Below are 14959 nucleotides of genomic sequence, written 5' to 3'. Positions count from 1 at the left end.
GTCTTCCATTCCCGTATCTATTTAATTGGTGTCACCTCAGGGTCGGGTTGGCTGACAGGAAGCGGTGCAGGGGTGTCCACCCCGCAATCCTCTCCCGGACAGCGCGGCGACATCGGTTTTGCTGTCCTTCCCGAGTCACTCCCGCACATTGCGCCCCTAGAGCTTCGTAGATGTTGGTTCCTCCCTGATGTTATCCAATCAGAAGCTGCCGCTTTTGCAGCTCAACTTCCGGGTCAAAGGAGGCGCAGCCGGCGGGTCCCCCCCCCCCCCCCGGTGTCCGCCGCCTTCGCTGTCCCCCCGCGCCCGCCACTTCCGGGCCCTCGTCCGGGGCATGGAGCGTCGCTCGTGAGGCGCCGCCGGCCCCGGGGACGCCTTGCCCAGCTCGTCCTCCGCCCCGCGCCCCGGTGAGCAGCGTCCGGCCCCGGCTCGCCGCCTCCCGCCCCGGCTGGCGCCGTCCGCCCGCCTCGGCACCGCGCGCCCTGTCCTCGTCGTCCCCGCCGCCCCGATCGCCGCGCTTCGCCCGTTCCGGGCCGCGCCCAGGAGCTGCTGCCGCACCGCTGCGGAGACGCAGCCGCCAGCTTCATCGCACAGCGCGGCTCAGCCCGGCGTCCGCGCAGCCTCCGCCAGCCTCTGCCAGCCTCGTCTCCTTCAAACCCTCCCTCCCGGCCTCATCCCACCCCCAACCCCCGGAATCTGATCCCCTCAAGCCCTCATCCTCTCCCATTTTGATCTCCCAAATCCGGATCCCCGCAAGCCTGATCCCTTCCAAGCCTTATTCCCCCCCAAACCTGACGCCCCTTCGAGCTTGATCCCTCAAGCCTGATCCCCAAAACTTGATCCCGCTAACTTGTTCTATCAAGGCCTGCTTGCCCAGATTGTCCCTTTCAATCTGGACACCCCAAAGCTTGACAGCCCCAGCATGAACCTCTCCAAATGACCCTACTAGCCTTACTCCTCTAAGACTGATCAACCCCAGCTTGATTCTCCCGAAACCTGATCCCTCAGCCCTTAGCCCTCAGCCCTTATCCTTTGCCTCAGTTTCCACGTTGTCCCACGCAAAGCTTGATACCCTCCCAGACTCTAGTCACATCCTCTGTCTCACCCTTTTCTTTCGCTGATTAGCTTGAGCCCCCTTGGTCCTCAGCCTCAGCTTCCGGCTTCAGTCCCCCGCATCTTTAGCCTCACCCTCAGGGTCCAGGCCTTAGGCCCGCCCATACCCTTCCCCGTGCACTCGATAGCCCAGCCTTCCATCCCAGTGGTCCTCTCGCTGCCTCCCACCAGGCTCCCTTGGGAGCCCCCTGGGCAATCACCAACGTGCTTTCGAGGAGCTGGGACTGGTGCCCAGGAGGAGGTGTGGACCACAGTCACCAGTTCCCGGCCGGGTCCCGGGGAGACCGGGCGCTGAGGGACACGTCTCTTCCAAGTGAAACCCAGGGCATGCTGGCAGCCCCGAGGGGCTGGGAGGCTCAGTTAGAGTCTAGCCAGGTAGATAGGGTTAGGCCGCACAGGCGGAGACTCCCGCCCGCATGGAAAGTGAGTGAGAAGACGCCAAGCACATCACTGGCCCCCTCCATCCTTACCATCCTCACCGGTCCCCCAGTCCTCACCAACCGCTCCATCCTCGCCAGCCCCTCATCCTCGCCAAGCCCCTCATCCTCGCCAGCCCCCATCTTCACCAAACCCTCCATTCCCGCTAGCTTTTCCCGTCGGCCCACCTTAACGCCACATTTGTTCTGTCAAGGTCCGTGCCCCTCGCCTGCAGCTGCCATGGAAGCTCCTCGGACCCTTTAGAAGGTCAGTTGTGCTGGGATCGGCATCGAGGCAGGCTCTGGGGTGGGCCGGGGCTTGCTCTGGAACGTACAGGTTGAGAGAAAGTGCCTTGGGGGTTAGGGACCCCGGAGTTGCGGTGCCTGCTGCAGTGTTTTGCACATCTGACACTTCCCCACTTCCCTCACTGCAGTTGCCCTCCAAAGACTGGGGGATGGGGGGAAAAAAGAAGAGTTGCCAGTAAGCTAGGTTTAGGGGGGCTTGGCCCCCTCTTCCGAGTTCATATGACACAGCACCCAGCACGTGGGCATCAATCTCTGTGGTACGTTTTGCCTCAGAAAGACCAGTTGGGTGTGATTTTAAGTGGCTCATTCGGCTGACAGCTGTCATTATGAAAACCTTCTGTGTGCGAACTCCCGTCAATCCCCAGCCCCAGGCCTAAGTATTGTGGTTCCAATTCGATAGCTTTGGGAGATTGAGGCACAGAGAGGGTTGCTGCTTCTCCAGGGTCACAGCACAGATGTGGCTAAGCTGGGGGTTGAATCCTTTTCTCTAACATGGGAAGCCCTGCTTTTCAGCACTGGACAGAGAACACTGGTGACATGTCCATTCTGTGTCCAGGTGGCATCAAATATCTGGAAGGCTGTCAGACTCTTCTGAGAAGGCATCTGGGTGGTGACTGGGGACAGTAATTCAGAGGGGACAGTGGGTTGTGCCTTTAGACACTGATGGAGTGCTGCTTGGGGGGGGGGAAGCTGTCCTTCTTCTGGGATGGGTTGTTCTCTTGTGAGGCATCCTGGGCCCTGTGAGGTCCTGAAGTTGTCCCAGGCCTCCACCCACTCCTGACCAAGTTCTGGTCAGGACAGCCACACATGTCCCCAGACATCTCGTGGGGTCCCTAGTTGGCAGAGTTACCTACCTCAAGACCATAATGTCATCCAAGTAAGTTTTCCTAGTATTTCCTAGGTGGCATGCAGGGTGAGCACCTGCCTTGGGGGTGCCATTCTGTCTCCACAGTCCCCTGCGCTGGAAGTGTCTCCCCTGTCTTAGGGGAGAGAGAGCAACAGAGCTCATCAGCTCTGTGGTCTCAGCCCTCCCCACCCCCAACCCCGTACACACAAGATGTTGAGACAAACAGGAAAAGGTGTGTTTGGGCTTGGTTTGGGGTGAAAGTCTGAAGTGCAGGCGATGGTGGCCTTGGGTGCTGAGGTACCCTGGAGACAGGAGGGTGCTCAGCGGCTTCACACCCCCAAAGATGCTGTTGCTTGGGACCCAGGGAGACTCTTAGCACTGGGTGTCCCTGGTCCCCAGTACCCGCCTGAAGGCAGAGGTGAACTGTTGGCATTGCAGACCCTCCAATGGTCCCTGGTGCCAGTCAGTGGGTCAGGGTTAAAGGTCAAGTTGCATCTGGATTACGAGGATGGAGAAGAAGGTGAGGGAGGCCCACGTCGGGTAGAGTTGGGCCCCGCTGGTGGAGTTTAGGAGCCCCCTGCACCTGCTCTCCCTCTGCTGGTACCCAAGGACCAGGGCACTCTGGGTTATGTGTCCTGTCATGTCAGAGTGCTCCACAGTGTCTCCAGACTCTATTCTTTCTCCATCTCCTCCTCCATCTCTTCTTCCTCTATCTCCTCATTTTTCTCTTTCTTTCTTTCTTTTTTTTTTTAAGATAGGTTTTCTCTGTACAACAGCCCAGGCTATCCTAGAACTCTCTTTGTAGACCAGGCTGGCCCCAAACTCCCAAAGATCTGCCTGCCTGCCTCTGCCTTCTGAGTGCTGAGATTAAAGGTGTGAGCCACCTGGCCCGGCCCGGCCGTCATTTTTCTTATTCTCCATCTCTTCTTCCAGGTGGCAGGAGGGGAAGATGGGGGTGTCTAGGGCTGGTCCTCCCAAGATAAAAGGTCTAGGCGCGGTGACCCTGGCACCTGTGGTCCTGACACCAATGTTTCCCTGTGTCTCATGAAGCCACACCCTGTGAGACCTAGTCTTGGTCCCCGAAGTGCTGGGCATGAGCCAGGACAGCTCAGGGAGGACACAGGTCCTCTGTCTCTGGACTCCCTGTACTGTGGGGCATCTGCCAGTCACCACCTTCCAGCTGCCATGCCTCTTCACCTGAACTCCGGGGTTCTCCCCCCCCCGCCCCCACATCACCAGCCTCTTCAATGACCCTGCCCTCTTCCTTCCCAGGGGCTCCCTCTGGGGTCTAAGGCAGGAAGTCAGGTGTGTAAAAGTCGGTTGCTTCCAGCTTGACCAAGAGTTTTCAACCTTGTTTCCTGGTGGCTTTTCAGGCCACTGATGGGCGGGTGGGAGGGAAGTGTAGGTGGCTGGGTTAAGTGGCTTGGCATCGACTTCACCCCCAGCTGTGTAAACTCTTGCGCGGGAACTGCACTGCGGGGCAGGTTGGTGCAGGCGGAGGCCTTGCTGCCACCTGTTTAATTCCCCAACCCCTCTCTGGGTCCCCATTTCGCACTGGGATATAGTAGAGAGGCAAGTGGCACAGTTAAGCAATAGCCTGGCTGGAGCTCACGCTGGAAGGTGCTAGAACACATCCCAAAGCTCCCCGATGTCTCATTTCGTTTTGAGTCTCCTGGAGCGGATCTTTGCGGCCTGGGCCCTCTGCGATGACTCAAGGCAAGAGGCCCTCCTAGGCTCTCGCCTGTGCAGGTGTGATGGGATTCTAACAGCGCCTGAAGGGCACCCACAGGGCACAATTTGTGTTTCCTGCTGTAAGCTGGGCTGGGCCAGAATGAAGGTACTTAAGCCAGTCAGATCTGTGGGCTTGTCTGCCAACTGCTCCTACCTGTCCTTGCCCCTGGCTTCCGACTACCCTGAGGCTAGACTGCAGCTCTGGGAATCCCTGGTCTCCTCTGGGGTCTTTGACTCAAGGACCCTGGCACACCTGTGGTTTCTGATCTGAATTCTCAGAGCATCTCTTGAGCAACTGCCATGGCCATGCCCTGTGGGGGAGGGAGAAAACCGAGCCTGGTGGGGTGAGCCTGCTGCTTGGGGAGGTTCCTTTCTGTCCTGTCCAAGGTTTCCGCCACACTCGCCTTTCAGGGACTTATTTTGCTGCTGGTAGTCACAGTAAGGCAGAGTGAATTGAGAGCAGGAGCTCTTGCCTCAGTTTCTCCATATGTACAATGGGCTCCTATAAGTCAGAGTGAAATGTCTGTTGACCAGCCTGGCTCTCACGTTGACGTCATCACTTCCCTCCTGTACTTTTTTTTTTTTTTAAAGATTTATTTATTATTATGCATACATTGCTCTGCCCACATGCCAGAAGAGGGGGCATCAGATCACATTATAGATGGTTGTGAGCCACCATGTCGTTGTTGGGAATTGAACTCAGGACCTCTGGATGAACAGTCAGTGCTCTTAACCTCTGAGCCATCTCTCCAGCCTCTCTCCTGCACCTTTTAAGGCACCCTGAGCCGTTACTGCTATCACCTAACTATGTGAGGCTTATTTCTGATTTTTTTCCCCCTTTCATTGATTAATGTCTGTGAGTGCCTGTGTGGGCTTGCGTGTCCTGAGGAAACCCTGGAGGCCCTTTTGTGAAGTCATTTTCCTCTCTCCATTTTAAAAAGTGGGCCTGGGTGGAAATCAGGTCCCAAGTACCAGCCACCTGCACACTTCCCCCTGGGTTTGGGTTTGAGACCGTGTCACCTATGACTTGGATGGGACTTGTCATCAATCATCTTGCTTTGGCTTCTGCGTGCCGGGGTCACAAATGTGTGCCACCGCCACCATGCCAGGCTCTGTGGGTCTCTTTGTTTGAGACATGGTCTTACTGCGCAGCGCAGGCTAACTTGGGACTCGGAGATGTTTTCCTCTGCTGGGGTTAAAGGTGTGGCCAGCCCAGCCACGGTGGTCTGTTGCTGAGGAACTGGACAGCAGCTGACCAGCTGTGCCATGGGCCCCTCCACCGACTGCCCCCACAGTCCTGACCCTTTTTTGGTGCCACCTTCAGTTCTTACCGCCTGCCAGTGCTGAGGCCAGGTGGGCACAGTTGCAGAGGTTCCTGGAGCTTTTTTCCAGCCGCTCTGGCACGTCTAGAACTGGGTCACTGGCTCGAGTAGGTGTTTAGATTTCTATAAAGCAAATATTTGCCTGGTTGGTCCAGCTCCGCTCAGACTGAGCTGAGCCCAGTGGCAGTGACGGGGAGAGAGCTGCTGGCTTGGTGGCCACTCTCAGCCATGGACAAGGGTGGCTTGGAGGACACTGTCCCCTGGATGATGTCTATGTGAAGGTTCCTGTGGGTGTCCCCTGTGTGCAGTGACATGGCTGGCTTTTCATCTGGAAGCCTCAAGCATTTGTTCATTGTCAGTGATGTCCGTGGGGTGCTGGGTTCCACAAGCAAAGAGCGGGACAGAAGTGGGGCGGGGCAGGCATCCATCAAGTAACCATGGTGAAAACGCTTGAGGGAAAGCGACAGCCAGGTGGACAGGGACAGACTATTGAACCCATCTCAGAATAGGATGGCACTAGAAGGTTCCTAAGGACCTATTTAATACTTTCCTGAGATTGGTTTAGATGTTAGTCAACCTAGGATGAAAAAGCCCAGCCCAGAAAGGATGACATGTACCCTGCCATAGGAGTAAAAGGGGTCTGCCTTCTCTGAGGATCTGAGTAAGGCCTGGCTTCTCTAGGCACAGGTATGAAGAGGGGCATGTGCAAGAGTCTGGGGGGCGTAGGAGGGGGGCCTCAAACACCAGGAAACACAGTGGGTTTTTGTTGTGTGCTTCTGGTTCTTCATTTCCTCCTCCTCCTCTTCTTCCTCCTTCTTCTCCTCCTCCTCCTCTCTCTCCCCCTTCCCCTCCTTCTAAGATTTATTTATTATGTATACAGTGATCTGCCTGCAGGCCAGAAGAGGGCACCAGACCTCATTGTAGGTGATTGTGAGCCACCATGTGGTTGCTGAGAATTGAACTCAGGCCTTTGGAAGAGCCATCTCTCCAGCCCATGTTGTATGGTTTTTTTGTTTTGGTTTTTCAAGACAGGGTTTCTCTGTGTAGCCTGGACTGTCCTGGACTCACTTTGTAGACCACGCTGGCCTCGAACTCACAGCGATCCACCTGCCTCTACCTCCTGGGTGCTGGGATTAAAGGCGTGCGCCATCACACCCAGCCTGTTCTGTGCTTCTTGCAGCCTTGAGTTCCTATTAGTCTAGCATCCATCCCTGATCAAGCCCCAGCTAGAGGATTCTAGGCAGGAGCTCCATGTCTGATCTCATTGGGGGAATTTTAGGTGGTGGCTCCACCCTGAGGCGCAACTCAACCAAGGGATGGAAGACCAGGAAGGGTTTTTCAGATGACTGAGTGGTGCCGCTCAGGTGGGATCCAGTGTTACTAGCAGAGCCTTGGCTTTGAGAAGGGTAGAGGCAACAAGTTGCAACAACTTGAGAGATCCTTGTAACAGTGTAACTGCCCAGAATGACTGATGAAGAAGCGTCCGCCGTGAGGGCCGCTTGTCAGGAAGACAGCGCCTCCCCCCCCCCCCCCCACCTTACGCTTTGCACCGTCTCCTTGCACAGCTTCTCGCTGCCAGCACAGGAGCCGCAGAAGATGTCCAGCGGGGTCTCCCCAGCTGAGCAGGTGGCGGCCGGCGACATGGATGACACGGCAGCGCGCTTCTGTGTGCAGAAGCACTCGTGGGACGGGCTGCGCAGCATCATCCATGGTAGCCGCAAGTCGTCGGGCCTCATCATCAGCAAGGCCCCCCACGACTTCCAATTCGTACAGAAGCCCGACGAGTCTGGCCCCCACTCTCACCGGCTCTATTACCTGGGTAAGCCACCCCCCACCCCCGCCCCTTTCCCCTATGCTGCCAGGCCCCAGGCGCCCAAAGGTTTCGTTCAGGAGCGACCAGCCTGGGGCAGACAGTGTTGGTTCACTTCTAAGGTCAGCCATGCAGGTAGGTGACAGTTCAGGGTTATTCAGGTGGCTCTGAGCTGAGAAACTGCTCCCAGCGTGTGCAGTGCCCAGACACTGTCCTAGGCCTAAAGGGTTATAGAGCTAAAAGAAAGAACCCTCTGGGCCAGGTGGTGGTGGCGCAGCCTTTAATCCCAGCACTTGGGAGGCAGAGGCAGGTGGATCTCTGTGAGTTCGAGACCAGCCTGGTCTATAAAGCTAGTCTAGGACAGCCAGGACTACACGGAGAAACCCTGCTTTGAAAAACAAAACAAAACAAACAACAACAACAACAAAAGACAGAAAGAAAAGAAAAAGAAAAAAAAAGAACCTTCTGGAAATCATCTAGTCTTTCGTTTGCAAACAGTGTAACTTGTGCTGGTGACTAGAGGTACGGTCCCCTTGTACTGTGACACCAGGCTGGGCCACTTGTGGGTGGCCAGGATTCCTGGAGGTTGGTGTCACCACATACAGTTGAGAAAAACACTTTTAAGGCATGGTTCTGGTCATCTTCCAAGCCAGTCTTGTTGCTGCTGGTCTTGTGGCCTTGGTCCCCAAGACCACGTCTGTACGCGTCAGGGGCCCTCAGCATTTGAATACATGGATAAACGAACATTGTCACCTGCCTACCCCTGGCTATACATGGATGACAGGAATCAAGACGGACACTGGGTGGCTGTCCTCTTCCCACTACCCCCGTGCTTCCTCCTCAGAGCTGTCCCAGGAAGAAGTCACCAAACTGAAAATGCAGAGTAGTTGAGAACAAGCCGGCTTGATGTCATCAGTCGGCCGAGTGACTGTGTCAGCTGTGAGCCACAACAGCCGGGTGCATGGTCACGCTACCACAGAGGAAAGCAGGAGATGCTTCTGAGGCTCTTATCATAGCTGGGCCAGGAGGACAGGATTGCCTCAGGTCAGACAGCAGGTAGTGGCCTTCTCCACCTGAGGCCGCAGGATCCTCGCTTTCAGTGGTAGCCCCACCCACTCATTGCCTGGTCTGTCTTTGGTGAGTTAGCCTCAGCCTGCACCTGTTGAAAGGAAGCGGGCAGCCAGAGCTCTGGGCAGGACCTTCCTGTGACGTGGGTAACACCCATCTGCTTGTGGCCACATGGGAGCATCTCTGCCTCTGTGAATACATGGCCTTCTTCTCTTTCTGTCTGAGATTTCCCTCTTTGCCTCAGTCTTCTGAAGATGCTCATGGCATCGGCTCTTCTCCCGAGTCTGAGAGCCTTAATACGCCCACAGCTGCAGAGACCTGTCTCAACAAAGGCCCCAGGCTCCAGCTCACACTCTCTCTCTCTCTCTCTCTCTCTCTCTCTCTCTCTCTCTCGGGATCTCTCAGCCTCCCAGGACTGTGAGAAAGAACAGAATCCTCTGAGCTCTCAGCCACAAAGTGTACCTGGTAGTAGTGACCTTAAGACAGTTTAGGGAGCCAGGACATAATGCCACGAGGCTCAGAATGAGGTGCCTGTAACACAGAGCCTTGTAAGATCCTAACTTCGGCTTTGGGTCCACCTAGCACCTCAGGTCTCCTGTCTTCCCACCAGTGGAGCGGGTTGGGGGGGGGGCAGCGATTGGGGGGAGGAATTGACCTTCTGGCTCCAGGTTCCTGGGAATCCGATTGGCTCAGCCTCAGTCCCATTAACTCTTCCTTCTGTGTGCTTGGAGTAGGATTGTAAAGTCTCACCCACTTTCTCCATGTTTCTGGGAGGAATCTGTCTCTTGTAGGCTGGACCATGTGGGCTGGGGTAGGTGTAGCTTTGAGTTTATAGGGTTTCTGGAGAAGGACTCTGATTGGCTTAGCTAGGATGAGTATTCAAGTCATCTATGTGTCCGCCCTAGTGGGCGGGGCCTCTTAGAGAGAGAATGAGATTGGCTCAGGTCTTTGAGCCTGGTCATTCACATGTGGCCTCTGCATGCATCTGGGCTGAGATGCGCTTGACCCCAGGGTTCAGTGCAGGGTGTTGGAGGGCCGTAGATGAATGTGTAGTGTAGACAGGACCCTGAACACATGCCAAGGAGCGCAGAAGTCTGTGGTGATGGCCAGTTCTCTCTAGCTGACTCCATCGTCTCACTGACTGCTACCTGGTAGCACGAGCCTCAGAGCACCTCCTGATCCCTCTGAGACTTTATCCCATGTCCTTGTGTCAGGTGTCACTAAGGCTTAGGTGGCCGAGTCCCTGGCTGAGGGGTCCACTGTTGTTCTGAGAGTGTGCCTGACCCTGTCACTCCTGAAGACCTCCGTCCTCACGGGCTCAGGTTGACTGTTTGGGGCATAGAGAGTCAGTCATGGGTCCTCTGGGAAGGATGGGCCGAGCCCTGAGGGGACCTGCCAGCCCGTGCTGTTAGCCTACTCTGTTGCCAGCAGAGCAGAGAGGCCTCAGGGTCTGGAAAGGCCTGGACTCTGGTCTCCTGTCTTGGGTTCAAGATGCAAAGAACACTCTGGTCCAGGTTGGTTCCTGCCAGGTTGGCCAAGGCCACACTCCAGGGTAACTAGAGTGTGAGTGTGTGCCCAGGGCACCTACCACGCCTGGGGCTGGGTAGGGTGAGGAGTTGAAGTGGGTAGTGTGTGTGTGAGGGCAGAGCCCTCAGGTAGGCAGCGCAGCAGAGGCTGAGCGAGGGCTGTCAGCTGTCAGCAGTCAGCTCCACCCTTGCTTTCAGTGCCAGGCACCATGGGCTTTGCTGTAGGCACTGGAGGCCTGTTCAGGAATACACTGGCTCAAGCCATTGGTAGAACTGCTTGTTAATAAGCCATGGAGGGGAGGTGGCTTTGATGTCCTCAGCACAGACTCGCCTTGGACTTCCTGTTCGGAAGCCCCAAGGGCAGCAGTGGTCCAGAGCATAGGCTACTGCTGAGGAACCGCTACCCCACTGGCTTAGAGTGGGCCTTTAGTATGAATAAGGGACAATTCACATCTCAAAATGTCTTACTTCCCGCATTTCTTAGTTGTTTGTGTGGGGGAGGTACACATGTATGTCGTGGCACATGTGGCATATGTGTGGAGGTCAGAGGACAACATATGGGAGTTTGTTACTCCCATGTTACATCATGTGGGTCCCAGGACTCAGGTCATCAGTCTTGGTGGCAGGTACCTGCACCCACTGGGCCCTCTCATTGGCCCTGGGCTGTACTCTTAAAGGTGTGAGACACAGGCTTTATCCCAGCACTTAGGAGAGGCAGGTGATCTCTGTGAGTTCAAGCCTAGCCTGGTCTACATAGAGAGTTCAAGGGTCAGCCTAGTCTACATAATAGTTCCAGGCTAGCCTGGTGTACATAGCAAGTTCCAGGACAGCCTGGGCTACATAACGAGTTCCTGGACACACACTGACCCTGTCTCAGAAAATCACAACAAAACAAAACAGTCCAGGCAGCCGCAGAAATGGAGTGAGGCAGAGGTCAGACACAAGTCACTGTACAAGGCCCCGTGTTCCAGGCCTGCTCAGAGGAGCACCAGCACTGTCCCCAGCCTTCTGGACCAAAGAGAGGAAGTTGAGACATGGTTGGAGCTGGTCATTCTCTGCTGACCACTTAACTGATAATCACAATACTTCTACATTCCATGGGTTGCCACACACTGTGACCTCTGCTTCCCCACCTGTGGAGGATACACTTGTCACCTGCACCTGTCATCCCAGCATTTGGGAAGTCTGGAAGAACAGGAAGAATTCAGGGTTATCCATAGCTACCTAGCAAGTCAAGGACCAGCCTGGGCTACAAGACCAAAAACAACAACAACAACAAAAAGAAGCCGGGCGTGGTAGTGCACACCTGTAATCCCAGCACTCGGGAGAGAGAAGCAGGTGGATCTCTGAGTTCGAGGCCAGCCTGGTCTACAAAGCAAGTCCAAGACAGTCAGGGCGACACAGAGAGACCCTGTCTCAAAAAACAAAACAAACAAACAAAAAGCAAAAGAAAGGACAGTGACCTGGAGGGGATACACATGTTCCGTGCAGCGAGCGACAGGGCTAAGAGTGAGAGGGCTTGCACACGCATAGTCTGGCACTGAGCCCAAATGTGCTGAGGAATCAGCTACAAAGAGTTTGAAAAGCTTCTGCAGTGGGCATGGTGGCGCACGCCTTTAATCCCAGCACTCGGAAGGCAGAGGCAGGCAGATCGCTGTGAGTTCGAGGCCAGCCTGGTCTACAAAGTGAGTCCAGGACAGCCAAGGCTACACAGAGAAACCCTGTCTCGAAAAACAAACAACAACAACAAAAAAAAAAAAAAAAAAAAAGAAAGAAAGAAAGAAAGAAAAAAAAAAAAGAAAAAAAACTTCTGCAACAAAAACCCAGCCCGGCCTCAGCAACCAATTATGTCCCTCTGTCAGGGCTCAAATCCATTTGCCCACCGAGGTGACGCCCACAGGAACCTAGGGCAGGGGCCTGAGGAAGGTGGCTTGGAGTTGTTCCCGATCCAGGCTGGAGTGGATGGAGCCATGGCCGCCATGGCAGGAAGGCCCCCTAAAAGCACCTGCCATGAGCACTGTGGGAGCACACGCGTGTGCGCGAGCATGCACGCAGGCACGCACTCACTCCTCCATCCTCTCCCTGAGGTTTAGCCTTCCTCTCATCTGAGACTGCTTTAGTCCTCTGTCTTTGCTAGGGTCTCTCATAAAGAAGAACCTTCTAGAGGTACCCCTGACCTCAGGAGGGATGAGCTCTCCCACTGTCCTCTCTGACCTTCAGATGGGGGGTGATGCAGCCCCTGGGGCCCGGATCTCAGGATAGGAGAGCCTACTGCAGAAGTGACCAGACAGTGGGGCCAGAGCGACAGCTCAGTGGGTAAAGTGCTGACTGCATACATGTGAGAACCCAAGTTCAAATCCCCAGCCCCCCCCCCAAAAAAAATCCCCAGCCCCCATGTCAAAGCCAGGTGTGCTGACTGTACCTGTCACACCAGTACTGGTGCCAGGAAATAGGAAACAGGAGACTTGGGGCTCACTGGCCAGCTAGCCGAGTCAGTGGGAGACCCTGACTCAAAAAAATAGAGGTCATGTTGGTCATCCTAGCACTTGGAAGAAAGAGTCAGGTGGATGTTTGTAGGTCCAAGGCAGAGAAAGAGGTGGCGGGGAGACATAGTGATAGGTGCGTGGGCTGTGGCTAGAAACAGAGGGAGGCCTGGCCTGATACCCTCTCAGGTGGGGCCCCCAACTCTTGAGCTTTCTCTGACTTTTCCCTAGGAATGCCCTACGGCAGCCGTGAGAACTCTCTCCTCTACTCTGAGATCCCCAAGAAGGTTCGGAAGGAGGCCCTGCTGCTGTTGTCCTGGAAGCAGATGCTGGACCACTTCCAGGTGACCCACCCATGCCACTTCCGGAAACAGAGTTCTGACTGGGACACTTATCAGACCCACTTCTCCCTCTGCTCCTTCACATGAGGGCTGCTGACTCATGGGCCTGGCTAATGATTGATATCACTGCCCAGAGGGGCCCAGGAAAAGAAACACCTGGCATGGCTCTAGTCTGTGGCCGTAAACATTGCACAAGGCTGCAGCTCAGTGGCAAGCCTCGCCCAGCATGTGCAAAGGTCCTGGGGTCCCTCAGCGGGAACAGTAGCACCATCACGGTGGCATGCTCGAGCCATCCCTGACTTGAGTCTTGCCCAGTCACTCCCAGTTTGGGCAGGTAGACTTCAGCATAGCGCAGTGCTGGGAACAGAACCCAGACGTTCACACTTGCCTCATCCATACCCCAGGTCTGAGCTGCGCCCCTGCCCAGTTCTGAGGTGCACTGTATGGAACCCTCAGTTGGTACCCGATGGTTCCATCCCATCAAACCAGTTGTGGTGGTGCTGCATGCCTGTCAGTCTAGAGGCAGGAAGATGAGGAGTTCAGGGTTATCCTCTGCTAAGTAGTGAATTCCAGGCTAGCCCAGGCCACGGGAAACCTTGTCTGGAACAAAACAGACTCACTCCGTGTCCTTACACTTCTGCCCAGATATCTTGCCCACCGGGACCCCAGGGCAGGTGGTCAGGGGGACCTAGGGTGTGTTCTGTAGAGCTGTGAGTTTGGGTGAGTGGGATGTGGGAGGTCCCCACTGCGACATCCAGAATTGAGGGTGTCAGCAAGGGCCAGGGCCAGATGGCACCATGGGTACTCAGGGTGGGCATGCGGAAACATCACGAGTTCCCCTGGGCAGCGTGAGATGCTCCGTGTCACAACGGGGGGGGGGGAAACCAAGAGAGGCCCTGTCCCCTATGTCCCCAGGCCACACCCCACCATGGTGTCTACTCAAGGGAGGAGGAGCTGCTGCGGGAGCGCAAGCGCCTGGGCGTCTTCGGCATCACCTCTTACGACTTCCACAGCGAGAGCGGCCTCTTCCTTTTCCAGGCCAGCAACAGCCTGTTCCACTGCAGGGATGGCGGCAAAAACGGCTTCATGGTAAGCCACTGCCCACGTCCTGGGGTGGGAACGAGGGGCCAGCACCCTGACCCGACCTCTCTGTCCCCAGGTGTCCCCCATGAAACCGCTGGAGATCAAGACCCAGTGCTCTGGGCCACGCATGGACCCCAAGATCTGCCCCGCGGACCCCGCCTTCTTCTCCTTCATCAACAACAGTGACCTGTGGGTGGCAAACATCGAGACTGGGGAGGAACGGCGGCTCACCTTCTGTCACCAGGGTGAGGCCTGGGCGTGAGCAGGGTTGCGGGTGCCGTCCACATGTTCTGAGGATGGCTGTCATAGCCGTGAGTGGCATCTTGCTCCCGGAGGCTGTGAGTCACTCGCAGTGTGCCCTTCTCCAGGTTCAGCCAGTGTCTTGGACGATCCTAAGTCTGCAGGTGTGGCTACCTTTGTCATCCAAGAGGAGTTTGACCGCTTCACCGGGTGCTGGTGGTGCCCCACGGCATCTTGGGAAGGTAGGGAGCCCGATTCTCACTCAGCATTGCACTCCAGCCCAGGGCCTCACGCGCCTCCACTGAATTAGCTCATATGGTCCTAGGACCAACACCTAGGCACCCATTAAATACCCATGTCAGGGTCTGCACAGGACAGGAAGAAGACAGAGGCCATGCCTAACCTGGGCCTGCCAGTCACATACATCACTACACACGGGAGATAAGAGAACACCAGGTGAGCCATAGGCAACCCCTCACTGGGGGATTCTAGGCAAGGGTTAACCCCCTTGGCCACGCCCCCAGCCCCTCACTGGGAGATTCTAGGCTGAGCTCCACTATGACCACGCCCCAGCCCCTCACTGGGGGAGTCTAGGCGGGGCTCCACCCTGACCACACCCCCAGCCCCTCACTGGGGGAGTCTAGGCGGGGCTCCACCCTGACCACACCCCCAGCCC

General features: G+C 56.0%; 1 protein-coding gene across 6 annotated transcripts in view; it reads left to right on the top strand.

Annotated features, from left to right (window-relative positions):
- The first annotated feature begins 267 nt into the window (after positions 1–267).
- DPP9 (dipeptidyl peptidase 9) overlaps positions 268–14959 on the top strand; it is a 31319-nt gene continuing 16627 nt past the window's right edge. The window contains exons 1-7 of one of the 6 annotated variants that reach the window (XM_084795912.1): positions 268–404; positions 1742–1794; positions 7298–7551; positions 12851–12963; positions 13876–14049; positions 14120–14288; positions 14412–14525. In XM_084795912.1, coding sequence (XP_084652038.1) covers positions 7329–7551; positions 12851–12963; positions 13876–14049; positions 14120–14288; positions 14412–14525 — 793 coding nt within the window. In that variant the 5' untranslated portion in view covers positions 268–404; positions 1742–1794; positions 7298–7328. Of the gene's footprint in view, positions 405–466; positions 1534–1741; positions 1795–4270; positions 4429–4498; positions 4517–7297; positions 7552–12850; positions 12964–13875; positions 14050–14119; positions 14289–14411; positions 14526–14959 lie in introns of those variants that run through there. The other 5 variants (XR_014781930.1, XM_084795910.1, XM_084795913.1 and 2 more) reach the window with 5 other exon arrangements.

The sequence above is a fragment of the Acomys minous genome (genome assembly GCF_964271855.1).
Source record: "Acomys minous genome assembly, chromosome: 9".
In the NCBI taxonomy this organism is placed as follows: domain Eukaryota; kingdom Metazoa; phylum Chordata; class Mammalia; order Rodentia; family Muridae; genus Acomys; species Acomys minous.
The sequence above is the reverse complement of the archived record's forward strand: the minus strand, read 5'-3'. Positions and strand labels throughout refer to the sequence as shown.